This window comes from Pogona vitticeps, chromosome 1, assembly GCF_051106095.1.
Source record: "Pogona vitticeps strain Pit_001003342236 chromosome 1, PviZW2.1, whole genome shotgun sequence".
NCBI classification, from domain to species: domain Eukaryota; kingdom Metazoa; phylum Chordata; class Lepidosauria; order Squamata; family Agamidae; genus Pogona; species Pogona vitticeps.
Genome location: NC_135783.1, coordinates 26,303,903 through 26,331,414, shown reverse-complemented (window position 1 = coordinate 26,331,414; position 27,512 = coordinate 26,303,903). Strand labels below are relative to the sequence as shown.

The 27,512-nt window shown below is 38.8% G+C and overlaps 1 protein-coding gene and 1 pseudogene across 4 annotated transcripts in view; one reads left to right on the top strand and one right to left on the bottom strand.

The window, feature by feature from the left end:
• Nucleotides 1-27,512, top strand: part of EML4 (EMAP like 4) — a 217,329-nt gene that overhangs the window by 110,320 nt on the left and 79,497 nt on the right. For 2 of the 4 annotated variants that reach the window (XM_020803724.3, XM_020803723.3), the window contains exons 3-5: nt 18,538-18,667; nt 22,501-22,680; nt 26,730-26,858. In XM_020803724.3, the coding sequence (XP_020659383.3) occupies nt 18,538-18,667; nt 22,501-22,680; nt 26,730-26,858 (439 nt within the window). The remainder of the gene's footprint in view (nt 1-18,537; nt 18,668-22,500; nt 22,681-26,729; nt 26,859-27,512) is intronic. The other 2 variants (XM_078380879.1, XM_020803725.3) reach the window with 1 other exon arrangement.
• On the bottom strand, nt 13,121-13,271 carry LOC140703450 (U1 spliceosomal RNA; annotated as a pseudogene).

The window sequence follows — 27,512 nt, the reverse complement described above, 5'->3', positions numbered from 1 at the left end:
GGATCCATCTGCTACTTTTGGTGGGACTTCTGTAAATGTCAGAAGAGTCAGTAAATGAAGAATTTACCCTCAGCAGCATCATAGCAGCAAACTTGATTTTTAAAAGGAGCTCCTTCCCAACAAACCAAAATCCCCTTTTAAAGCAGTCCACCTTATGTAGGAAAGACTTCTATTGGAAGAAAGCTTCAGATTTTCAAAATTGAGTTTAAAATGATAAAATATTTTCTGGGGCCAAGGGATGTTTTGAATCAAAAAATATCACTTCAGTGGTTGGTTTGGACTTTGTAAATCCTTTAGGTTAATGGATTTGATCTAAATGTCATAATTTGAGAACATATGTTAAAGTTCTAAGTCAGTATTACTTTTAATAATGTGTTGCTTAAAATCAAAGCATTTACAACCAATCTATAATTTTGAACATTTAAGAACATTTAAAAAGTAGAAATGAAAAAGTTTTGGTAAAACATGAAGGGGGTGCTCTTCAAAAGCTTTTCTGAAAACCATTGAAGTTGGTTTTGATCCGACAGGATTTCAGGATGATTGCATGTAGGTGTAGCAATTGTCCAGGGCCATATTGGATAATGTTGGAAGACCTGCCAGTAGAGACATTAGATTGCTGCTAGTACATGTTTATCTTATGGAAAGAGCACTCCTGGGACAGTGGAGGGTCTCTCCTTGTGGGTGCTGTGGATTGGCTCTGCAGCTAAAGGCAGTCCCCATGGACAGTGCAAAGCTGCATTTGATGTTATATTCCACAAGATAAAAACTGAAGCAATGGACTGTTCCAAAAGAAATGGGTGTGCATCAACTCTTGATTGCCCTGCTGTTATGACAGGGTATGGAGAAACAGAGTAGCTTCCGAAAGGAAAAATATCCGATGAGACTGTATTTTAACTCCACGTCTGTTCAGTCAGTATGTAGAACATCTCATATAGAAAGCTGGGCTAGATTCAGATGAAGGAGGAGTGTAAAGTAGTGAAAGAAAATCAGTAAACAAAAATTCGCAGATGATACCATATTACTGAAAGAAAGCAGCAATGGCTTGGCATAACTTCTAATAAAGGGGAAAGAAGAAGGTGCCAAAACAGAGCTGCAAAAAATACATAATGTTAATTTTGAGAATGAAGACAGTGATCACAAAGGGCTTTTTATAACTTGGTTCAGCCATCAAATCAAAATGGACATTGCAGTGAATAAATTAGAAGAAGACTGAGACTCAAAAATTTAGCTGTGAAGAAAATAGAAAAGATCATTAAGGATAAGGTCATGTCACTGGAAACCCCAAGGCCATCCATGCTGTGAAAGCTGGACAATGAAGAAAGCCAACGTGGAAAAAATCAACACATTTGAAATATGATGCTGAATAAGGCCTTTGCAGATACCCTAGATGGCCAGAAAGTCAAACCAGTGAGTCCTAGATCAAACTAAGCCTGAACTCTCTCCAGAAGAAAAAATGACAAACTGAGGCTGTTGTTCTTAGGGCACATCATGAGAAGATGAGATTTACTGGAAAAGAGTAATCTTAGGAAAAAATTTCTATTATTTTCCTCTATTATTTTCCTCTATTTCCTGCTATTAGATAGCAGGAAAAGTGGAAGATCAAATAAGATATAGATTGTCTTCATAAATGTACATGAGTTTGCAAGAACTGAGCAGGACTGTTAATGATGGGACCTTTTGGAGGTCACTCATTCATAGGGGTAGCATAAGTTGGAGGAGACTTAATGGTGCAGAACTACAAGAAAAGCTGATTCTGCAACACCTGAAGCTGATCCTTGAAGCTTGCAATATAGACCTTGGAACTGGCTCCACTGCATCCTAAACTGTGCAGACTTCAGCAGGCTGAAGAGTTCTGTTGGATACAAAAGCTTGCATTTTAATGTTATTTCCATGGTGCCAAGATGCTACCCAAACCTCACATTAGATTTTACACATGGACCACATATTAATTTCTCTTTTTTTGCAGTGCCAGTAGTTATGTAGCCTTGTTCTGCCTACATGTTTCCTGAGGAGATACAGACCTGCACATATAGATGTCAGAAAGCTACATTTCCTGTTTTGTTTGTTTATTGTCAGTAGTAGCTTTAAAAGAGACAGGAATATTCTCTTTAAAATGCAAAGCTAGGATGATAGAAGGAGCAACAAATAAGGAAGACTGGATTCAGAGGTTTTTTCTTCTTCATTTGCACTGATCTCATTATTTCATCAGGTGCCGAGGATTCAGTTTATTTCCTTAAGAGCGCTTTGTCAGTATTGGGTGTTGTCTCATCTTGTTTCTCTTGCATTGAGGTAATTTTAATAAATCTGTCTTCACCCTCTGTTTATGTAGCATATTTTGTCTGGCATGTTTTGCTTGAAGCACAAAAGGTTTTGTGTTTTGTATTTCCTCACTGTACTGATATTTGAAGGATACTGTATCTTCAACATCTAGACACCCTGAAGAAAAGCAGATGCGTTTAGGCACACACTCATTCCCTTGATTGGCCCAGCTTTGATCACTCTTCATAGTTGAGTGTATTACTATTAATTTTTAAAATATTTTTATTAAATTAATAAAAATACAAACAAAGAAAATAAAATATCTAATAAGCTTTTAATCTTCAAAGGAAAAAGGAAAGAAAATCTACACATACAGTGCTCCTCAACACCAGGACTATTTGGGAGTAACTGCCTATACCATTTACCCTTCGGGAGATCCATTTCTCTTCCAGAATTATATAGATCTTGCAGTTTGTTTGTTTGATTGATTGATTGATTGATTGATTGATTGATTGATTGATTGATTGATTGATTGATTGATTGATTGATTGATTGATTGATTGATTGATTGATTGATATAACGCCCATCTAGCAGCCAAGGCCACTCTGGGCGGTTTACAACAAATAACAAAAAACAACAGAGTAACAAAATAGCAAATAAAAAAATCATAAAGTGAAGTGAAGATAAAATTATAATACAATGAATACAATTAAAAGTGTAGAAAAATAAAAACATGAAGCATGCAGTATGATAGAAGTTATATTATTGGACACTATTGTATCAGAGTATAGTTTGTTCAGAACAGAAACAAAAGATATGATGCTGGAAGATGGGACCCTCAGGTCAGAAGATGTCCAACATGTTACTGAGGAAGAGCGGAGGACAAGTACAAGTAGCTCCAGAGCTAATGAAGTGGTTGGGCCAAAGCTGAAAGGACGCTCAGCTGTGGACACGCCTGGAAGTGAAAGGAAAGTCTGATGCTGCAAAGAAAAATATTGCATAGGAACCTGGAATGTAAGGTCTATGAACCTTGGTAAGCTGGATGTGGTCAAACAGGAGATGGCAAGAATAAACATTCCCCAGAGAGTACAGCTTGGGGACAGTGTTTCGGCCCCATGGAATCTCAATTGTGGGATTCCACAGGGGTCAATTATCTCCCCAATGCTTTAATATCTACATGAGGCCACTGGGTGGGGTCATCAGGGGGTGTGGGGCATCGTATCATCAGTATTCTGATGACACCCAGCTCTACATCTCTTTTTCACCAACTGCAGGAGATGTTGTTCTGTCCCTTCAGCACTGCCTGGAGTCTGTACTGCAATGGATGCAGGAAAATGGGCTGAGGCTGAACCCAGACAAGACAGAAGTTCTGAGGGTGGGCGCTCCTACTGTAGGTGGTTTGGGAAACTCTCGTTTGGGGGGTGACTCTTACTGCTAAGAGTGGAGTTCGCAGCTTGGGGATCCACCTGGACCCGATGGTGGCGTTGGTGGTCCGTATCGCCTTCTTTCATCTCCAGCGGATAGCCCAGCTGCGACCCTATCTCGATGTTGGGGTGCTTACTACCTTGGTACATGCGCTCGTAATCTCTGCCACTGTAATGCACTCTATGTGGGGCTACCTTTGAGGCTGATACAGAAACTCCTAGTGGTGCAGAATGCGGTGGCCAGAGTCCTTAGTGGAGTGAGAAAATACCATCATATTTCTCTTATCCTGGCCGCACTGCATTGGGTGCCCATTTGGTTCTGCATTGACTTCAAAGTGTTGATGCTTACGTGTATAAAACCCTAAACGGTTTAGGGCCTCGATATTTGATGGAATGCCTACTCCCACCAAGATCTACCCGTATCACTTGATCGAGTCAGGAGGTGAGGCTGAGGAGCCTGACGCCGAGGGAGGCCCAGAAGGAAAAAACAAGAAACTGGGCCTTCTCGGCGGTGGCTCCTCGCCTCTGGAACAACCTCCCTCCAGAGATTTGTGCGGCACAGTCGCTGGGTATTTTTAAGAACCAATTAAAAACTTGAATGTTTAAGCAGGCCTTCCCTCCCGTTAATACTTAATTTTCCCTTCATTTATCTTCTGTTATTTTTCCTATCTTGAAGAATCTGTTTATTGATTTAAAATTTCTTTTTTATCTTGTTATATTTATATGTTGTTTTTTATTTGTTTGGAAGCCGCCTAGAGTGGTCACAAGACCAGATAGGCGGGATATAAATAAAATCAAATAAACAAATAAACAAATAAAATCCTCTTTTTTATTAGTAGATAGTAGCTTATATTGCAGTGATCAGATACGCAATTTAAATTGTTGAGATTTTTATTGGAAGGGGTAGTCAAGAAAAGCCTATTTTATGTAACCTATTTTTTTTTCAGATGAAGTGGATTGTAGTCCACAAATCTTGTGGCAATTAAAATTTGTTTATTTTTAAAATTTTAAGATTCTTCACTATTGTTAAATTTTTGTGATATTACTTGCCATTCTCAATTTTCACCTCTTGTGTGAATTGCACTGTGGATAACATAGAAACCATGTCAATCAATGAATCAGATACTAGCAGTTCAATTATTTTTACAGTGCAGTGCTTCTGGATAGGAAGGATTAGTCAGCTGCATGCTGTTGTCCGGTGGATGCCTGAGTATACTTGCAAAGCACGGTCATAGAAAAAAAGGTCTTGTGAGGCACCATAGTGATCGCAGAAACCAATCGTCTTGCGGGTTTTTCGTCCCGCGAGGCAATCGTCTAGCGAGGCACAACTGTATTATAAAAACAACAAGATGAAACCAAGTCCTTTAAAAACACAAGTCTGGAAGCTGAGAGGAAGCTCCAAGTTAGTTGGGAAAAATAAGATTTTGAAACACTGTCCTCCCCCAGAATATTTAGGCATCAATCTTGATTGAATCCTGACCTACAAAAGCATTGTCTAGACACCAAACAGAAAGTTGCTGGCAGAAATAACACACAGTGGTACCTCGCTTAACGGGCGCCCCGTTTAATGACGAATCCGCATAGCGATGAAGATTTTGCGATCGCTTTTGCGATCACATTGCGATGTTCGCAAACGCCCCGTTTTCACACAGCTGATTGGCGGTTCCAAAATGGCTGCTGGGTAAATAAAATGGCCACCCGCAGTGTTTTCGTGCCCTTTCCTCGCTTACTGGGTAGCGAAAATGACGGCCAGATGGAGGATTTTCGCTTAAAGGTGATTTTTTTTCCCCATAGGAATGCATTAAACGTGTTTTTAAACGTGCTTTTTTGCCCCACATAGCGACAAATCCGTATAGCGACGCTTTTTTCAGAACGGATTATCGTCGCTATGTGGTGCACCACTGTCCTTAGGACACTGGCTGGGTCAGACTGGTTGCACACCCACAGCACTGTTGTGGTGTAGCAAAAAACAGCTTTGTTTCCATGCTACACCACAACAGAATATGCTAGTGCTGTATGTTACAAATTGGCACATGCCAAACAAGGGGAGGTAGCTCTTAATGAACCCTGCAGTGTTAATACTGGCTGCCTGAAACTATCCCCAGTGAAAAAGTCTATTACTGTATTTGTCTGGCATTGCTCCTCCATAAGTACATAAGATAATATAACACCACACTCACGTATTTCATGGACACCAACCTCGTAGACCATGGCTAAAATTGAGGAAAAGTTTTCTGCACACATCTCAACTCTAAATATTAAACCGGGGCAGGCAAGGCTAAACCTTTGTAGAGCTAAAACAATACACCTCAAAATGGATGAAGGCCAAAGGTTGTCTCATACCAGGATAAGATTCTTGCTGGTCCATCTGGAAGTAATTTAATAGACTTCTAAGTAAAGTAGGAAGATCAGGGAATAATCAAGTAAGATGGGGCTAATGGTTGTTGTGGGTTTTTCAGGCTCTTTGACCATGTTCTGAAAGTTGTTCTTCCTAACATTTAAAAATACTCAACTCCCAAACAAACTGCACCAGAGCACAGAGTGCTACGCCAGTCCTCTGAAGATGCCAGCCACAGAGACTGGCAGAAAATTGGGAAGAACAACCTTCAGAACACAGCCAAAGAGCCTGAAAAAACCCACAACAACCATTAGATCCTGGCCGTGAAAGCCTTCGCGAATACATAAGATGGGGCTACTTGGATACAGGACACATATTCTGTGACTGTGAAGAAATTCATTTGATGCAGCACACAATTTATGTGCATGCAATGTATGCCCCACCATGTGTACTTTAGAACAGGCATTCTCAACCCTTTTTTTGGCCATGGCCATAAACACAATATGAAAGAAATACAGGCCAAATCACCATTGTATAAGTTACATAACAAACCTTATAAGTGCTGTGTGAAGAATAGTCTCCAGTCTGTGTCCTCCTTCAAGTGTGGTAAGGCCCCTAAGGGGCCCCTGTTGAGAATTGCTGCTTTAGAAGTTCTAGTGATTGGTCAGTATAATGCTATTAAAGTAGCTCACTTCTAATAAAAAATAATTCAGTCATTTTAACTTTTTAAATTTATTTCAATTTTATATTTCAGATGTGTCCATAATTTTAAATTGTACAAAATTCTGATAAGAATAAATAAATAATTTTAAATTAAAAAGTGACATCTTACCAAAAAGTACCATCATAGTTCTGATGGTACCTTTTTTTGGTAGTGTTTAACTGTGAATACATTACTGATAGAAATTTGTTTCCATGTCTCCTTATAGATATATACGTAAGTACTGTATCACTATCTCTCAGTGCCTTCTCATTTGCCTTTGGTGAATTAATTTCTAGTGCCACTTTTAGGGATAAGATGATACATATCAAGGAATAAGCATGGGAGTGGCTCATTGAACATGTCAACCAACAGGAAAAATACCTTCTTTGCATTAGCTCTTTGTTCAGTAAGTTAGATTGAGAGTGCAAGCGTGCAACATACAATACAGTCAATCCTCGACTTACAAACGGCTCGAGTTACAAACATTTCGACTTACAAACCACTCTGAGAGAAAAATATTGACTCGACTTGTACACTTAGATTCGAGTTACAAACCAAAAAAAACGTGTTTGAGGTGGGGAAAGCATGAAGTTTGAACTTTCAGTTAACCGTTGGCCAGTGAAGAGGGTGCTTATCTACTTCCTTGCTCTTCCCAGCGTTTTGAGAGTGGATTTGGAGACAGTCTTCAGACTGCCTGGTACTGCCTGGTACTGCTGGTATTGCCTGGTACAGTGCGGTACGGACTGTATTTTTATTTTTTGGCGCTTTTTTAATTTTTGATTTTTGGATTTTTAAAAGGTGTTCCCTCCCTCCTTTGCTGCCCCCCCTTTCCCCAAAAGGTGCTTGTATTGGCTTGTCTTGATTTAAAAGGTGCTTTTCAAGGTGATCTGTTGTCTGAAAGGTGCTTGGTTTTTTCCAGAAGGTACTTGTCTTGGCTGAAAATGTGCTTTTCAGGGTGTTCTGTTGAAAAGGTGTCTGTTCCCTCCTTCTCTCCCTCATTTCTTTCCTTTTTTAAAAAACCTAAGTCATCTTAGATTAAAAGGAAAAAAGAAAGAAATTCTGCCCCTAGTGGTAGGAACGGATTAACCGGCTTTGCCTTAGTTCCTATGGGAAATGCCCCTCAACCTAAGAACCAAAAACAGCCGGAACAGATTAATTGGTTTTCAGTGCATTCCTATGGGAAATGCTGATTCGACTTACAAACTTTTCGACTTACAAACTGCCTTCCAATACGGATTAAGTTTGTAAGTCGAGACCCCACTGTAGTCAACTTCTCTAGTTTAGTTGTTATTTATTAATATTTTATCTTGGGTCAAAGGAAACATAGCAGAGTTCTAGAGGTCAGGCTCACAATCCCAAAACTGTGACCTTGATCTTCACTGCATGGTAACAGAATCTATACCCTAACTGCTTTGTTGTTGCAACTTCTTACACATTGTATTGTTTACACTGTGGTATCTGCCAGTGTTTATTGTATATTAGTGATCATTTCCACCATTGAAACATAGAGGATAGGGGCTCCGTGCATCATAGATTGATAATGTAGAGATAGAAAAAGTCTGTGTAAACTTACATTTCTGATAACCTTAATCTTTCAGACTTGTATCTTCCTTTCAAAAGTAGCATTGTATTGTATTGTTATTTAGAGATTAATTTCATGGCAATATTCTGTGGTTCAGAACAGAGACACTGATACAAACCAATGGTTTCCAAATGTGGGGCCCAGATGTTCTTCCACTAAAGCTCCCAAAAGCCCTAGTCAGCATAACTAGTGATGACAGTTTCTCAGAATTATAGTCCCTGAGCATCTGGGACCTTTAGTTTGGGAACCACTGACGTGCACAAACAAACCAAGATGTTAAAAAGAGGATGTGAGTCTGGTTTCACTAGTTTGGCTTCACTTGATCTTCAGTCTGGCAATAATACTAGTTGATGTTGGTGTGTAGTTGTTAAAAGCATAGAATCAGTAGAAGGGATGAACAGATAACATATTTGGGTTTCAGTGGGATAGTCTTTCCTCTTTGATAATCCATGGATATTCACGCTACTTCACTTGGTTACAAAATGTTGACACATCTTAATGAGAGAGACAAGTAAACATACCTGAAAACAGCAGAGAAACTGGGAAGGTGTATTTTGGCACTTCTAGCTGCCAGCAAGATAGATTATGCCACAGCTGGTGTGTGGGAAATGCATTAGGACTTTGTAAGGTGTCAAAATACAAGTAACATAAGACTACAGTCTTCCCAGCCAAGAGTTTAAAGACGCATCCACAGCACACAAAGGCGCTAGTGAAAGGCAGTCTGGATTAATCAGGCATTCGAAGGCCAGTATGATGGCTCCTGCCCTTCTCTGAAGATGTTGCAACCTAGCTGAAAGCCTGTCTAATGCATCTGCCTCTAGAGAGAGAAAAGCAGATCATGCCCTCTTTCTGAATTAGACATAAAGATGAGATAATTGACTCAGATGGAATCTTTAATGGTGAGGTAGGAAAAGAGAAAGTGGGTGTGTGCAGAATAGAAGAACATAGTTATCTGTCTCCTATAAGTACCATTTTACGAACAGCACATGTGTACCACTGGTGGATGGAATTGTCTTACTAAAGTATAGAATTCAGTTTGAATAGCGATATCACTTTAGTAGTCACATGTCAAGGATTTCCTATGACACCTGTAGGGGGGAAACCCTGTCTATAGGTACATAACAAAAACATAAAAATAGGAATTGCGGCATTTTAAATGGTATGCCTGAGGAAGTGGATTATAATCCACAAAATTTTACAGTGAAATAAATCTGTTAGTCTTTGAAGAGCCACAACTATTTTGTTTTCATTTTTGTATGAGTTTTTGTAATACATGCGGAAACAGACTAACACAGCTATAAGGAGTTGTTTCATGGAATCTGTTGCTAGATACCTTGGACCAGTTCTGTTTTCCTTTTTAGGCAGAGATATTTGGTATAGATTTGCTGCCAATAATTATTACTTATAAAATAAAAGTTGTTTCTCATTTTCATTGCATGTGCTTCCTTATCTGCTTTAATTGAAATTTCTGCAGTAGGAATGACAACAGTACGTGCTAACTAGTATTTCCATCTTAACCATTAGAGTTTGGACTCAAATGTCCTCATTAATTCACTGAAAACCAGCAAAGAATAGATGATATGAAGCAAATGCCGTTCTCAAGCTTTTTTACAGATTCACAAACTGTGGTTTACAGAGAAACCCTTGCATTCTGCATTGATTTGAGATTAATTGTCATTCTTTCCTATTTGCTGAGCTCTTGGCATCAATAGAAGCATCTTGTTAGTTTTAATTGAAAAGAATAAGTTATGTGTGAAAAGTTGCAACAGATCTCAATAATTTGAGGTAACACCAAATAATTTACCAGGATATTATTTTCCTTTATTTTTCTCTTGTACTTATATTAGCCTAGCAAGCTGTTTTAAACTGCCTAATGCAAGAAGAACTTGACGTTCAGAATCACAAACTACCAGCTTGTCTGAGGAAGTGGACTTGATCCACGAAACTCATATTAAAATATAGAAGTCAGTTTTTAAGGTGCCACAACATGTTTTTTGTTGTTGTTGTTGTTTTGGCTGCCTGTCTTTCTTACATCTTTCTTACATGCTTTTTGAAGCATTCTAATGCCCTTTGACCCAACTCTGGGAGGCAGTGAAAGACAGGAGGGCCTGGCGTGCTCTGGTCCATGGGGTCACGAAGAGTTGGACACGACTAAACAACAAAAACAACAATCCCTTTTAAGTACGAGATCTCCCTGAATATATTTGCAGTGGGATAAAAATTATGAGGAATATAATGGATCTCTGAATTAGAATACAACATGTTTTATTGCTTTTAGCAGCCATTATGAAAATTCTGCTTTTTTTCTGCTATGGCTAGTACGTGCATAAAGAATGTCAAATTGTCTTAATAGACAGCCAAAGATCTATTTTGTGATATTGAGAGAAATCAATTAGACCAATCAATCAAAAATACTCATGCATCAAAAGTGGAGTGTTGTGGAGTATGTTGTGACTCTTAGGGACATAACAGCTGTAATAAAAAACAACAACTCACATATGGAATCAGCTTTGAGTAGGGTTTATAATGTTATTTACATTTACTTGTCCCCACTCTGTCATGTCCACATCTGCAGTGAGGAAGTTGTACTACCATTTGGTCTGAAAACTTGCACACTGTAAATCCCAGATTGCACAATTGTGTGGCGCATCAGCTGTGGACCAACCACTGATCAACTGTGAATATTAATTCTGTTCCAGAAAAGGCACTCAAGCATTAATTGAAACAGTTCTAAATAATCCTTTTTCATCCAAGAAATCCTGGAGAATAATCACATATATTAGAATATATATATATATTCTATATATAGACCTTGCTCACAAAGTGAGACCCAAGCAAGGGAAAATTCCACAAGCTGACTCCTTTTTGCATCAGTTGACCACTTTTTACCCAAACACACAAAGCAATTGTCATGGTTATTTTTCAACAAATGTGAATGTGTATCCTGTAGACCAGTGGGCCTCCAGATGTTCTTGGACTACAACTCCCAGAAGCGTTCACCACCACCTCTGCTGGCCAGGATTTCTAGGAGTTGAAGTCCAAGAACATCTGGAGACCCAAGGTTGGGGACCACTGCTTCAGACCATGTTGACTACTGGTGGTGTTAACATTCAGGTTGCCTTATGCAGTGTAAAGGTTGGCTATTTCCTACTGGCAATGTAGGCATTATATTGTGCAACAATATCAGGCCTTTTCCTGGCATTTTGAATTGTAGATATCTACAGTTTAAAACAGCCATGACAATTGCTTTGTGTTTGGATGAGAAGTGGACGAACTGGCATGACCTGCTGAACCAGCGGTTTGTGCCCATCTGTAGTAGATTCAGAAGCACAATATCCCACCTTCATTAATCAGAGGTGTTTTTTTTTAATTGAATCCACGAAGGTCACTGTGGGTTACCAAGCTGTCCGTATGGGCTAAAGTGTAAGGTACTGTGGCTGAGTGGATACAATGATGATGGAAAAGTAAAATTTCTTTGTCACCTTCACTGGCATCCTCTAACATGAACTGGACCCTGTATTTGGTTAAATTTGTTACAAAGCTTCCATCAATGCCACATTACTCATTTCTGTTTTTTTTTAAGGGACTCCTAGAGAGAGCATACTTTATGAGCTCTTCTTAATCAATAGCTTTGTTAGTGTGTTCTTGCAACAAAAATTGCCTTAATCTTTTTCCAGTTTTTGTAAGACCATTTCTGTTCTGTGATAATGCTCCTGTAAAAGAAATAGAATTTTATGAAGGCTTTGTCTAAATCTACACTATCTTTTATTCACACACATGTATACTTGACAGATTTTTAATGAAAGGTCTCTCTTCAACTTGGCAGATATTGTTCTATGAAAATTATCAGAATGGAGGTGGAATCCATTATCTGCAGGAGGCATTTTTACCACTTTGATCTCCAGTACTTTGGCTCTAATCCTCATTGCCCATACGCAGTGTCTCATTTTACATTCAGCTCACATCTGGCTCCTTTCTTGCGCCAAAAGATAACGGCAAGTGGTGCTCAGCCTGAAAAGATTCAGGCAGTTTTATGTTCATAATGCACGTGCAGAGTAGTATTGCCCAGCTGGGTGCATACATTTCCTGAGAATATATTTGTCAATTCAGGTTATTTACAGAGCGATCTTTCACTTAATCATTGACTGGATGCAGTTGCTATGGTCAAAGAAGGTGCTGGTCATTTGTCACTAATTACTTCAAGGTTCATCCAGAACTCAGAGAAGTTATGTTTAAAAACGTAATCCCCAGAATTCTCAAGCCGGCTTGGCTACCCTGGGTGGGGGAATTCTCTGAGGTATAGTTGAACAAAGTACGTTTTCCAGGTTCTGGTGCCCTAAGGAGTTAATGAGAATGATGTGACCTCCTAATGTTGTGGGACAGGTAGCTAATTTTTGGGGGAGGGCATGGATGTGTTTCTTCTGTTCATGCAATGTTTTTGTGATCACAGAATAAGGCTTTTGTGCCTCCATAGCCTTTCCACATCAGCTTGACGGATACCGTATTTTTTGCTCCATAAGAAGCACTTACCCCCCCCCAAAAAAGTGGGGGGGAGTATGTGCATCTTATGGAGCGAATACAGTAAAAAAGGGTTCAGCCACCACCACCCAGAAGCATCCCACTGCCATACTGGGAAGCCTCTGAACTGGCACCAAAGACTGCATGCTGTTTGGATCTCACCATTCTGCACTGCTGGCTTTCCAGGATCTGCTTCTTGCAGCCCACCTGGAAAACCAGCAAGGCTAACAGGCCTGTGGCAGCAGGCAATGAAAACAGCCAAGGACCAAAGGGGAAACAGTAATTCTAGAAAGACTAGGGGAAACCACACAGTCCCCCACTTAGGCAGTTGATTTTCCCACATTTGGGGAAATCACAGGGGTCAGCACATCCAGAGTGCAATAGATGAGCCTTACCCTGGGAAAAACACTTTTACAACAGTGGTATCTCCTCTGCCAGGTATGAGTTGGAATGGCTCCTGAAAATTCTTCCCCTTTCTGTGCCCTATCCCCCAAGGGCATGGTGACCCCGTCCCGGCTGCACCTCCTGATCAGAGCAGGGCTGTACAGGCCCAGTCCTGAAAGAGGCCAAGAGACCTACTCAGTGTTTTTGGGGTGCCCCACAGGACCCCCATCAGGGGCTGGAATGTTCCTCCCACTCCAGTGCACAGATATTAGCATACCTAATATGCGGGGAAGGCAGGGAAAGCGGGGAAATTCAAACTTTCAGTTAGTGAAGAGGCTGCTTGTCTGCTTCCTTGCTAGTCCAAGCAGTTAGATTGCTGGGAGAGAGACCTGGGACTGCCTGGTATTGTCTTTTTAAAATGTAAAATGTAGTTTAAAAGCTGCTTGTTTTGGGTTAAACTGTGCTTGGGTGAAAAGGTGCTCCGTTTGAGCTGAAACCTGCTTGTGTAGAAATGTGCATAGGGGTACTTGCTTTAAAAGCTGCTTGTTTTGGGTTAAACTGCTTGGGTTCAAAGGTGCTCCATTTGAGCTGAAACCTGCCTGTGTAGAAACGTGCATAGGGGTACTTGCTTTAAAAGCTGCCTGCAAAGCCTTTCAGACCAGCGCTGATCAGCTGTTAGGTGGGGAGAGGGGAGAGGGAAGGAGCAGGAGCGGAGAAGAGCACAAAATGTCTGCCGGGTGCCTGCTGTCTTTTAGCTGTTTGGGGCTCTTTATTTGGCTGTTCTGGGGTCTACCAAGGCACTGTGAAGAGCAAGGCTCAGTCTACAGCACCTGGTAAGTGACTTTCTTTTAAGTTTTTTAAAGTTTCTGACCTCCCCCCCCCCCCATAAAAATGCATAAATTTTCAATGCATTTCCATGGGAAATTTGGATTCAACTTGAAAACTTTTCAACTAGTTCTGGAGAATGTATTTCCAAAGAGTTTTGCAGCAAGAAAACTAACTGTGCCTCGTGACTTCTAACTGGATTACAGTACCTGCTTCCTGATTTCAGCTACTATAGTTTGTATTCAGTTTTTTTGGCTCATCAAGAACATTGTTCATGGCTTTGTGTTGCCTAACCTGTTGTGCCTTGCATGCTATAAACGTTCAATTGGGTTAAGCTTTGTGTTGCTGTTCTTTTGCATAACCTAAAGTAAATAAGGAAAACCAGCTGTTAAATAGTTTAATTCCACTATTTATCCTCCACACAACTAAAAGGGACCTCTCAATGCAGTGCCAAATCAGATAAACCATTTCTAACTTAATATAGGCTTGAGCTATAGTTGGGCAGAGTTGCACAACAATCTCATCTGTCATTGAGACATTTCTATAAGCATGGGGAGGAGGTGGATGAAAGGAAATGTAAAATATAGGTAGAGTGGTATAGGTCTTATCACTGGCTGATAATGGTCTATATTAATGCCACTGTTGACTTCTGTTCACCTTACATGGTTCAAATGTTATTCTGTTATAGTTTATTAAATATTTTATTACGTTATTTGGTTCAGAATATATTTTCCCTGTGTTCCTCCTCTAAAAATTAAGTGCGTCTGAAGGTCCGGTGCGTCTTATGGAGCAAAAAATACGGTATATTCCTGATAATTGGGTGGCCCTTTTGAATGGGATGGCATTCACTATAAAGGGGTGCAACAGGAAGGAGGACCTGCTGAAAACTGGAAATCCCTCTTGCACAGGCACAGAGACTTTCCATTCACATGGCTGTTGGTTCCTGTGAGTTCCTGATTAAACATTCAGATACATGTTGACACATGCTGCATCATTTTGCTTATGTATCTATAAAATAAAGCCCAAGGTAACTTACATAAACTGTGAAATAGGTTAGATGTAATAAAAGCAGGTGGCCAATTAGAGCAGACACTATAGCAGGCAGTGTTCAGCAGCCAAGGAAATTTCAAAGGAAGTGTTACACCACTTGCAAAAAGGGGGAAAGAAGGAATAACATCTCAAAGGAAATCATTATGCAACCTTAGGAACAATCATAGTAGAGTCCCTATTTCTCACAGCTGATTCTGTGTCCTTCAATGAAGGTAGAATTACTTCTTATGATAAGCATTTTTATCCCTGTCCTTCAGTCCTATTTCCATGTTGGGTTTCACAAAGGTACTTAACCTGGTACGAGAACAAGGCCTGGTCTGCAGTGGAAGAAATCATGACCCCACATCACAAATTTGCATGTTTTCACTGTATTATTAAGACATTTTTACAAAGCAATTGTCATGACTTTTTTTCAACAAGTGTGAATGGTATTGAACAGAAAAGCGTGTTGTGTAGACCAGCCATTCTCAACGGGCTGGCCATATAGCCCCCTGGGGGAACCCTGGTACATTTGAAGGGGGGACAAATATTGGAAACAATTCTTTCCACACCACCTTATAAGATTCATTATACAATTGATACAATCCTGTTTCGACCTGTATTTCTTTCATATTGTGTTTAAATCCATAGCCAAAAAAAGGTTGAGCATGCTGCTAGACCTTGTTGACTACAGCCATTGTTTTTTCTCACATTCAGTCTGCTCTTTGCTGTGTAAAGCTTAACACCCCTTTTCTTGCTGGACACGTGGGCACAATATAGTGCGGTCATATTAGGTCATTTGTTGGTGTTTTGGATCATGGATGCAGAAGTACAGTACTGTATCCCACATTCATAAATCAGATGGGGGAAGGGGGTTTGAAGAATTATAAGTGTTGCATTGTATCTCCATTACAATTCTAAAGTGCTGTTCTGCTGTACTGTTTCTTTCGTGATTCTTTTAGATACTTCTAGTTATCCTTATGGCTTCTGGACTGAAAAGTGGGCTAAAATGATTAAATAATGAATATGCTTACCCATTAATAAACGATTAAGGAATAATTTAATACAAATTAATAAAGAAGTAAGTTGCATTATTTTAGACTATAGCAGGTGTTTTATGGCTAGACACTGAGTAAAGCCCATTGTCACAAATAATGAGTCTCGTACAACATTGCCATAATTTTATGTCCAAATTATTAGAACACTGTCCCTGCAGTCAAAAGGAAAGATATTTATATTTATATTTAAATTTCCCCAATTTGGAAAGCATTTTTTTTGTCTTGTTTTATTTTGTATAGCAAATGTTTGCCTATCTCATCCGAAAATTTATATTTATATATGAAATGTGAAGGGACCTTATTCGTAGAAACATTTTAATGTTTGACAGGAAATTTAGAGTTGTTACAGTTTTGCCCCTCCCATAGAAATCTCCATGTAATTGCTTTCATTGCAGCCCCTGGGGTATTGATCTATTATTATAATGCAGAATTAAGGAGAGTTCACCTACAGTTCAACTGCAAATGAAAAATCCCTGATGTGATTTCTGCCTTACTGTTCTCTAGGAAGTATCTACAGTCATTTGATTAATACTGTTCAGTGGCACATAGCCCAAGTTTTTAAAGCTGTGCTGTGTAAAGAGAACCTCCTTTAACAACAAAACAATAATGATGTTCCCTGAACCCATGATGTTACTACAGTGACTTTTTTTAAAAAACTGCTTTTGTCCTGTAATGGCCTATATAAATGTATTTGTTCATGTCAGTCCTATTTCATTTCCACTGAAAGGCCAGCTCAGTGCTGTTTCATACAAATTAAATAAATAAATAAATTGTCATCTTCTCCAGTAAAGAGGTTCATGCTTTGAAGACTAGAAATAGACAGAAAATAACAATTCCATAATTATTGTTGTTGTAGGTATTTCGGGCTGTTTGGCCGTGTTCTGGAAGTTTTTCTTCCTAACGTTTTGCCAATCTCTGTGGCTGGCCTAAAAAACTTCCAGAACACGTCCAAACAGCCCGAAAAACCCACAACAACAATAATTATGGAATTGTTATTATGGAATTGTTATTGTTGTAAACCTACAACAACCATCGGATCCTGGCCGTGAAAGCCTTCGAGAATACAATTCCATAATTACTTTCCTGTCTATTCCATTGTTGAAAATACAGTAATTTTAATTGTCATTGTATGTATTCATATAGAACTTGGAACTAATTACTTCAAATTAAATATCTTTTCCCAATAATGAAGATATTGTTATATTACATTATGATTATAACTTAATAGGAATGTCTTCAATTCTTTTGAGTTGCAATTGGAACTCTCCATTAAATTTATACAGGGGTATAGCTTCGCTAAATGATGTAGGAAAGATATCACATAGTTGAAGTATAGTGGGCACTTGGCAACAAGTAAAGTAAGCTTAGGAGTGTATAATTTGTACCACTACCATCTTTGTTACTTTTGAGAAAGAAGATACCTTATAATTATAATCATAGTGAATTATCAAGGATTGCATTAATTAATAATTTATCAATTATATGTACCTACGTATATGTTTATATGAGTACCAAACAAATACTGTGATGAATGGTGAAGGTAAGCTTATGAACTAATGCTTTATGTTACATACAGCTGGTAAAATAAGAGCCATCTGGTGGTCAGAAACAACACATTTATAATGCCAGGCAAATTTGAACAGAGATATATGTCAGAAATATATTTCTTCAATGGAGAAGTAATGATAAACAAAATGCACCTTGGTCTGCTCTAGAATCTGGTTTCCTGTTGTAATAGACTGTGTGTTAGATGTAGCTGTTATAATGGAATATAATAGATCTCTTCTTTTGCTTTCATGTGCTGCTAGAGTTAGGGATCATGTCAAAAATTATACTGCAAGTCAAACACATCTGGGAGCCTGGTGTCATTTATTTTATTTTTCTCGTGTAACTTCAAAATGTTGCTTCAGAAAGTTTTACAGTTACAGATTTACAAACTCATTCTAGGATTTTGTCAACAAGTTATTTCCCCTCTGTTAACAGATATTCATATGTGCAGGGTTTTGCTTTTGGAGTATATTAGATAGGGCATGGGTGTGTCTTTTATATTCCTGTTGTCAGATACTTCCTTACAGAACAGCAGTTAGAACTGGAAATAAAATATATGTGTTTTATGTCATGGAAATGTATTCTCCTTACAACATGAAAAACAAAGTCTTTGCAAATTATAGCTGTTACTTCAAATAGTGGTTCACTGATTTTTTAAAAAAAATATTTCAGAGAGCTGTTTTACTTTGATTCTTCTCAAGTGCTGTTGTTGATGGACAAGCCAGCTGCACTATAGGAGATGTGTAGACTTTAAATCTTCTTTGTTGTTCTATCAAAACCAATTTCGTGTGTGATAAATCTCAATTTAACTGTCAAAAGGATATTTTGAAGACTGCTACAAATTATATTCTAACTGCCTTTGTCATAGGACATCCAGGTCTCCGGGAAGCTATCTCCTTGTCCTGCATCACCAATGGGAGTGCAGGAAGTAGGAAAACCAGCCATAGTCCTTCTGTACCTTTAGCCAGGAAAGAAACTTTTGCCTCTGCTGCTAAAAGGTATACCTTATTCATGTTTCCTTCTGAAAATATTGAATATATATGAGAAAACAAATAAGAAATTATTCTGTGTGAAGGTTTATTTTTTGAAAAAATGAAAGTCTGGCTATAGCTTTTAACTGCCTACAAGGTTCTTCTCCTTTCCTCTAGGGCAGGGGTCTCCAAACGACAGCCCGCAGGCCACATCTGGCCCGCCTTGCTATCCTGGTGTGGGTGTGCGAGCGGGTGGGGGGGCGTGCCTGTTCATGTGGATGATCATGTTTGTTCAGCCCTCAAAAATGCTGAAAATATCCATTGTGGCCCTCACGGTCAAAAGTTTGGAGATCCCTGTTCTAGGGTTTTGTACCATATTGTTTGATTAAGTCTTGGTTATCAAAAACCCAAGAAAAAGAAAGTGGGGAGATAGTGGAGTGGGAGCTTTTGATGAATTGGCAAATAGCCTGGGGGGGGGAATCTGTTATACTATGGTCTAATAGTCAATTTTTCAAAACAAAATGGCCAGAACCCTTCTGTGAAATATTACAAGCATAAGAGAAACTGTGCATTTAGTTTCTCCAGTTTCTGACTGTCACAAACCCTGGCACAGAACTGAGTATTCAACTGAGTAAGTGACCTGGGTATGCCCGAACATGCAACAGACAACCAGAATTATCACGAGTTACATAGTTTGCATTTTAAGCTGTGCAAACCATTTAAGATTGGTGCCAATGAATTGCATACGATTTTGAAGGGTTCACCATAAGACCTGGGTTCATTGAAAAGCTATGTACATTCCTCATTTTCTGTGATGGCTTTTTCCACATCAAAGTTGGTAATGGTCTTTGCTGTGTAACTTGAATGTTCTTGGTTTGTCCTGCATTTTGATATGCAGACAATAGATAAAAACAATGTGCAAAACATAGGTTTGTTTCATTTCATTCAAATCATGCAGCAGCAAAATGTAATAAATGACACTACTAATAATGCTTTTAATATTGAATTAAGTTGAAAAGCAGAGTAGTACATTGTAAAAGCTATAGAGTTGTTCAATTGATAGAAAAGACTTGTGTTTTTTTCTTTCCTTAAAAATACATATGGACTGAGAAATGTACATTACTGGAGGTGCTGAAAAAGCTTTTGTTGAGATACAGAAGAGGCCAGCAATGTATACTAGTGCTTCGTTATATTTTTTCCCTTTTGGAGTCCTAACCAGACTCGATTGAATGACCTGGTTCCAAAATTTCACTTAAAATCAGAGATATCTTTTTTCCTATCTGCAACACAAAGATACTTGCTCCAGAAGATCAGGGAGATGATCTAGAGCAGTGGTTCTTAACGTGGGCAATAATGCCCCCCAGGGGGCGGTTTCATTTTTCAGGGGGGCGGTAGAACGAAAAGGGGCGGCGTGGGGGCGCTGGAGCAGAAGGGGGCGGTAGGGGGGCGCTGGAGCAAGCCAAACCTGTGAAGATGGCTGCAGCCTTTTTACAATGTGCATGAATATATATTTTCCTCCAATCTTAATTTAGTTTCAGAGTTTTCGTCTTGAAATTTTTAGTTCCTGCATTGCGGTTTGTTTTTATGCCCTTTTTATATTTCTTTTTGAGTCTTAAAATTCGCTTGCAACTAAATCATTAAATGTTACTTTTGGGGGGCATTTCATTTTCTTGGAATTGAATTTTGTTTTCAGGGGTCATTGGATTTAAGTGTCTTAAATAAATAAATAAATAAATAAATAAATAAATAAATAAATAAATAAATAAATAAATAAATAAATAAATAAGATATCATCACCGCGGGGAGGGGGGCGATGATAACTTCCTCAATGGTTCAAGGGGGCGTTTCTTTGAAAAAGGTTAAGAACCACTGATCTAGAGGAGCCTGGGGTGGCATAAGGGAGATACCTCTTCTCCCATGCTGCTTTGGAGGCAGGAGTTTTAGATTCAAGCCAACATGAGATGCAAGATCATAAGTTAGTAATTTACCATCTGGTATGTTATTTGTGAAGAATTCTCTGTCACCATAGAGATGGCTAATTATGATACCTAACTTCACTCTAGTTAAACTTGGAATATTGAGAGATTGTTAAATCAGAAAGTAACTTTTTGAAGGGCAAGATTGGATTACAGAGGTAATAATAATTGAACATCAAGTTCTTCATCCTGTTTCCAGTCTCTTAGGGACAAAATAGGTATTTCACAGGGAATACTGTACAATGAATTTCATCTCCATCCCTGCACCAGATGTACCAGGAATTTTCCAGAGCTATAGACTCTGCTTTGGCAACCGCAATATGGTAGTGGAGCCCATAAGTTATATTCTTTTTGTTTTGTCAGAGTATTCTCACAGTTCTTGCTCAGTTGCATTTGGCTCTCACCCTCCGCACTCCTACTTTTCATGGCTTTTCTCCACAGCTCCTAAGATTATTGTATCCTGTCTTACAATATTTGAGGATGTTCTGTTTTTATGGCTAGCAATGTGCAGCTGTTTTTGACTGATAGATCTCAATGAAGAAATAATTATTTTAATCAAATGCAAAGACAGAGCGGATGGCTCTGTGTTTCTTCTAATATAATAACTGCATAGAACAGTGTTATTTCAGAGAGATATTAAGTTTTGAAAATGATTTGCCAATGTGTTTTAAATGCACAAGGGTGAGATGGCATTGGTGTAGAATAGAACAAAATTAAGGGGGGAAAGGAGGAGGAAGAAATGCAAAGGACGAAATATTGTGGCACCTTAAGGACTACCTTACTTGTTTCAGCGTGAGCTTCTATGGGTTGAAATCTGCTTCCTCATTCACAAGGTTCTTGTTTCCTTCTGAGACAAATTTCTTAGCAGTGCTTAGCAGTGGCTGCCACAGGAGGTGGAGAAGAAGAAAGACCAAGTTTCACTTGTGTTGGATAATGGTGTACATCATTGGATCTTGTCCATCCCATTTAACATATAACTGTCATTACTCAGTGAGTTCTGATCAGACATGTAATGTCCCAGAAGGATGCTTAAAAGGCAGCCTTTGGTTCACTGTAAGGCAACTGACATGAGGACTGTCACAGTACCAGGAATTGAGTGCTGCTGATACAGCTGTCATAATAATAATCTCTGGAGTTATTTTCTTTAGTGGTATGACTTTTCCTACAGTTTGTTTTTCTGAACTATATTGCCTTGTCAGAGATCCTGGAAAAAGCTTGAAAGTTAACTGCAGTATTGACGTTTCAAGAAATGTGAGCTAAACATCTTTTATAAATTATGTATGAGAAATGGGGATGGGGTGGTGTTAAAGAAGTGAAGCAATAGCTTTTCTTTATTTGTACAGTGACTGAATAGACATCTCTTTAGAGGTAAAATAAGTATAACTTTATATTTAAATTTTTAAAAACTTCATTAAACATTGAGGAGATTTCTCTGCTGCAACTATTTTGGTAGAAAAAGAAATTGTATTATTAATAACACATGTGACATGTAACCTTTGCTAGGAGCTTGCCTGGTGGACACACAGTCCTTATTTTTTAAACTGTGACATGGAAGGAGCCTCCCCAAAGAGTGTGAATATATTTGGGTCGCACATTCTGTTGGCTGATCCTTCCACTCCAGAAGCCCCTTTGTAAGGTGACTTGCTGTACAAACCGTGATATTTTTCATTGGGAAAACTTGTAGAGCTTCTATCCATGTCATTTAGTAGGTAAAGGAAAGTTCTTAAAACAAGGTCTGGGTTAAGAAAATTGTCCAAATATTTAACTTCTTTGATTGTATTTTTCCTCCTATAGATCAATGATTTAATTACTTCTCTCTCTCTCTCTTTCTGTATGCATTGAAAAATAATTATATATACATCTTTCTTATACTTTGTTTTACAGCGGTACAGAAAAAAAGAAAGAAAAACTTCAAGGACAGACAGAGAAAAAAGAGGAGTCTCATTCTAATGATCAAAACCCACAAACTCAAGCTTCACCGTCACCTTCTCCCCAGCCCTCTGCACAGACTCACCCAACACACAGGCAGACCCCAGAAGTCAAAAGCTCTGCTCCAGGCAAAAGGTTTCCAAAATAGCCAAATACAGAGTTAGGGTCGCAAAAATACTAACAGTATGCTTTGTTTCCCATTAAAAGCATGCTACTGTGTTGTTTTACCTCTTGTCAATAAGTGAACGTAATCGGCAGAAAGGTACCTTTCTGTCTCTTCAGTGGAATGGCAAGATTCAGGAGTCTTGCTGCTTATCCCATCTTTCAGTGGAGAGCAGCAGCCCTCTACTTGGCCACTCCTATTAAGTCCCATCCTCTAGACGTTATTTATATAATTATTACAAGAATTTAAAACTATTTTTCTGCCTCCCAAAAGCAATGTACAGTTTAAAGCAATAGTACATATGCTACAACCACAGCAATATTTCAACAGAAATGGAATGTTGTTGAAAAGCAATCTGCAGACTATCTTAAGAACTCTCAGAGGCCTGACTGCTAAAAGCCAGTGAAATGGAACCAGCATGACCTCCTTGGGAGAATGTTCCATTGTCCAGAGAGTGGTACAGAAAAGACTCTGTCTTGATGTTCCTACTGGCCTAGCTGCTTTAGGATGTGGAATGCGCAGCAGTCCATCTGATGAAGATACACATATTGTAGCAGTGTGTAGCATGTGGGCAGAGTATAATCCCTGGAAGGTTGATGTGGCTGTCTAGAACAACCGTGTTTAACATGGTCTGTCTACTTTAGTTATACCCATTTTCAGCCTCCTTCACTCACTTCTCACACAGCACACCCAAATTATCTTATAAATGAGTTAAACTTAAATGAATAAATCCAATATTAGTCCCTACCCACTGAAATGCACGGGACATATATGCATAAGTAATATAAGTTGCACTGATTTCAGTGCTTCTCTCTAGTTATTCAATAGGGTATGAATTGCAGCATTCAGATATGTTAAAAAATAGTAAAGATTACATTTCTTTCTAAATGGATTTCTCTGTAAGCATATCTAACTAATGTTTTGAGCTACCTAAGTGTGATGGCAAAATGTGGATACTAATAGCTTGCAACTCTGCTTGAAATCTTCACAATTCTTAATTGTGGCCATTTGCTTCCCAGGCTGCTTTATGGTGTGTTGGATATTTTGCATTGCCTTCTTTTTTACTCTTTGCTTGGCTGCATACTGGCCTCCTTTCACCATTTACCAATGAAATCAAATTCTTCACATCTTCATCAAATTCTAGGTGCAATTCAAGCAATGATATTAAATGTTGGGGCAGGGGTGAACAAATTTCCAAGACTGAGGGGGGCTGCATCACTCACCTTCTCCGCATCCCACCAGAGGCTACAGCCGTCTTCCACCTCTGTCATTTCTGCCACAACAAAAATAATTGTACTTGTGTTTCCGACATGCATTCCAGGCTTTGGTGCCATAAGATAACCATTATATTAGTTTAACATCAGAAACAGTATATCTCTGTGTATATGTTTCTGGGGATTTTGAGACAGAGTGTATTTCTCTCATGTCCTGCTGTCATGCTTCACATAGACGATGGTTGTCTACTGTATGAACAGAATTTTGAACTGGGTAGACCTTTGATTTGATTGAGGCTGGCTGTTTTTATGTTCTCATGCTTTTTCCAAGGGTTCCCCCAAACCTTTGTAAAGATATGTGTTAGGAGGAGGCAGTTCATGTTTCCCTGCCTTTTCTCACAGATTTTTTTCCCAACTCTGAAAGGACACCATTGGTTTAAACCCAAAAATAATTATGTGTGTTCTGAATGTGTAGTCCGGAGTAGTAATTTTACCAGCCTCTATTTTGAACATAAGAATTTTATTTATTCAACTGGTCTCTCCTGTTCACTTCTGCCATCTGTGTGACCAGAAAAGCCATCCTTGATGGTGTGAGAACCTTCAACAGCCTGTGATGGAGCCCTGCAGGCTTGCAGTATGGAGGCAAAAGAAATGTAGGAGGTGGATTTTGTAAGCAAAACTTTGAACTGAAGCAGAGGTGTTTCATGAATCAAAGCTTATATACCTTCACCAATGACAACTTTGTGCCTCTTTTACTGCATGTGCTAACCTGTTGGGATATCATATTCAATTAACATTTTCCAGCACTTGGATTCATAGCAAAGTAAATGGAACTGCTTCCTGCCTAGCAAAATCACAGTGTTTGATACTGCCCTAACGAATGCATGTTTAACAGTCTCTCCTAAACTTCCTCTGTTATCTTGCAGAATTTTACCTTAAAGTGGACTTTGGCCTCTTCTGTTTGCCATCTTGCTGTACAGAGGCATTTGTTCTTGGGTTTGGCATATTAATCTGTTACCACTTAAGCAAAAAGAAATGTGTGTTGTTTCACTTTTTCCCCTAATGTTTCACTTCATAACTTTTGTCACTCTAATTTTTTTCCTTCCTTAGCTCTTGAAAGTCTTGTGGAAATGCTGTTGATAAGCTTGCACATCTCATCTTCAAAAAAATGTTTTAATTGGATGCATTGCAGAGCAGTGTGCTGGGCAGCAGTAGGAATTATGGTTGTTGTGGGTTTTTCAGGCTGTTAGGCCGTGTTCTGAAGGTTGTTCTTCCTAATGTTTCGCCAGTCTCTGTGGCCGGCTTCTTCAGAGGACAGCACTGGAATAGTAGGAACACAGTAGGAATTATTATATCAACTAACTTACTTACAATAGTCTTGCCTCTAAACCAAGTCAAAACAGAAGCAAAAGTTTTTAAGTGTTTGGAACTTCAGAGTTCTAAAGTGTGGCTGCTGTTAATGGAGGAACTATTTGGATCACTCGACAAAAGTCTTGTTTCGTTTAGTGCATCATGGTGAAAATTTTTGTATCATATGCATTTAAAAAAAGTCTTCACATTAATAGAGGACTTGTGATTGTTTCATCTACAGTGGGGTCTCGACTTACGAACTTAATCTGTATTGGAAGGCAGTTCTCAGGTCAAAAAGTTCTTAAGTCGAATCTGCATTTCCCATAGGAATGCATTGAAAACCATTTAATCCGTATCTGCTCTTTTCGTCCATAGAAACTAATGGGAAGCTGCTATTCCGCCTTCTGCCACTAGAGGGGGATATTTTTCTTTTTTCCCTTTAACCTAAGATGACTTAGCTTTAAAAAAAAGGAAAAAAAGAGTTCGTAACTCGAATCTCAGTTCGTAAGTCGAGTCCATACATTCCTATGAGAGCAGTTCGTAAGTCGAAATGTTCGTATGTCGAGCTGTTCGTAAGTCGAGACCCCACTGTAGATTTTTACAGCTTTCTAAGCTCAGTAGCATCATCCTTGTACACCCCCTCCTTTTTTAAAATGGCTGAGCTTAGTCTTGAACAAAGAACTTCCTAATTCACAGTGCTCATACATAGTCATTCACTACTAAGAGCTTGCTTATCAGGCGTTATTTCCCAAAGCAAATATTTTCAGCAGTATACTGTTCTGAGGTGTTTTTTTAAAAATGAGAACAAGGAACATTAGAACATTTAACTCAACTTTTCTGTATAATAGGTGGGTAGACTTGGAGCTTGGGGGAAGCTTGCCTTTATGGGAATGGATGGATGGATGGGTCAGTCGGTTGGTTGATTGGTTGATTTTATGGGAACCCTGAAATCCGGCAGCTGGAGTCAGGTACAAAGCAGTGGTACAAGCTGATGAATAAATTCTAAATAAGGAACAAGGTAACTCTGGACATATGTTAAACCCCAGAAGTTACAATCAGTACCAGACCCAAGATCATAGGTCATTTCATGCACAAATCTAGACAATTAGGAGTTGAAAATCCTTGCCAGTCTTTTTCAGACACCCAGAAATCTACCAGTAGATTCTGTTCTCCCTTCTACTCCTTACTGTCCTACAGGAATATTTCAAAACTTACACTGAAAGAATTTTTAGAAATTGTTGCCCTTTTGACTGACTGCAAAGATCCATTTAGAGCATTTTATCTAATCCTTCTTTTCTGGAGTCTCTTGAATTTGCTTGAAGGATGGCCTGGCGTGGCATTTCTTTCCTCTGCTGCTGCTAGAGTTGTTGCATTTCCAGTTCAGATTCTTGCCTTACCACATTTACTGTAGTTCTGGTTTAATAAAAAAATGCAAAATGTGCTTGTTTTTTTCCTAGTGTTAAGAGATCATCAACAATTGATAAATCACACAGTGCATGGGAAAATTCAGAAGAGAGTCGCAATAAACTGTTAAGGGCAGCATCTGCATCAAAACTGATATCCAAAAGTGGCAAGAATGCAGACAAGTAAGTATTTTAATTCAAATTTGATCCCTGAAAATGATCCATTGAGCTGGTATTATTGCAAACTCTTAAATTTCTTAAGAATGACATCTTAAAGATATGGAATCCACAGAGTAATCACTGTTACTAAATGGATTCCCTCTTCCTCCTGCAGCTTTGCATATACCTTTCCAAATTTGATCCAGAAAGGATTCTCCTGAGTGGAGGGGTCTTAGGGTTGGGAAAGAAAGGGTGAAGTCCCATTGTATGGGCGGAAATCCTCACAGTGAAGGATGTCACTCTATGTAATTTTGTAGTCTGTTACCCTGGTTCAAAGCTCCATTAAAATATGGATACACTAGTGGTTTCTCTATACATTAACCCTGCCTCTTCATTTATAATAGATGATGCAGTTCTCCTCAACAGTTCTAGCTTAGAGGTAGCTCTAGAAATTGGTGGAAATCTCTAGCAAAACAAAGAAACAAGTACATTCCTCAGAGCAGTCTTTCCCTTTAGTTAACTTGGTTTAAAATCTGTGCTGCTCTGCATTAGCATTGCTTAACTAAATGTTGTTTTCAGTTCAGATTTCTTATAAAACCAGTTTATTTTGTAAAAAGGAAAAAAGTATCTGGTATAAGATAAAAGATGTTAATGGAAAATCCAACTTGAAAAAAGTAT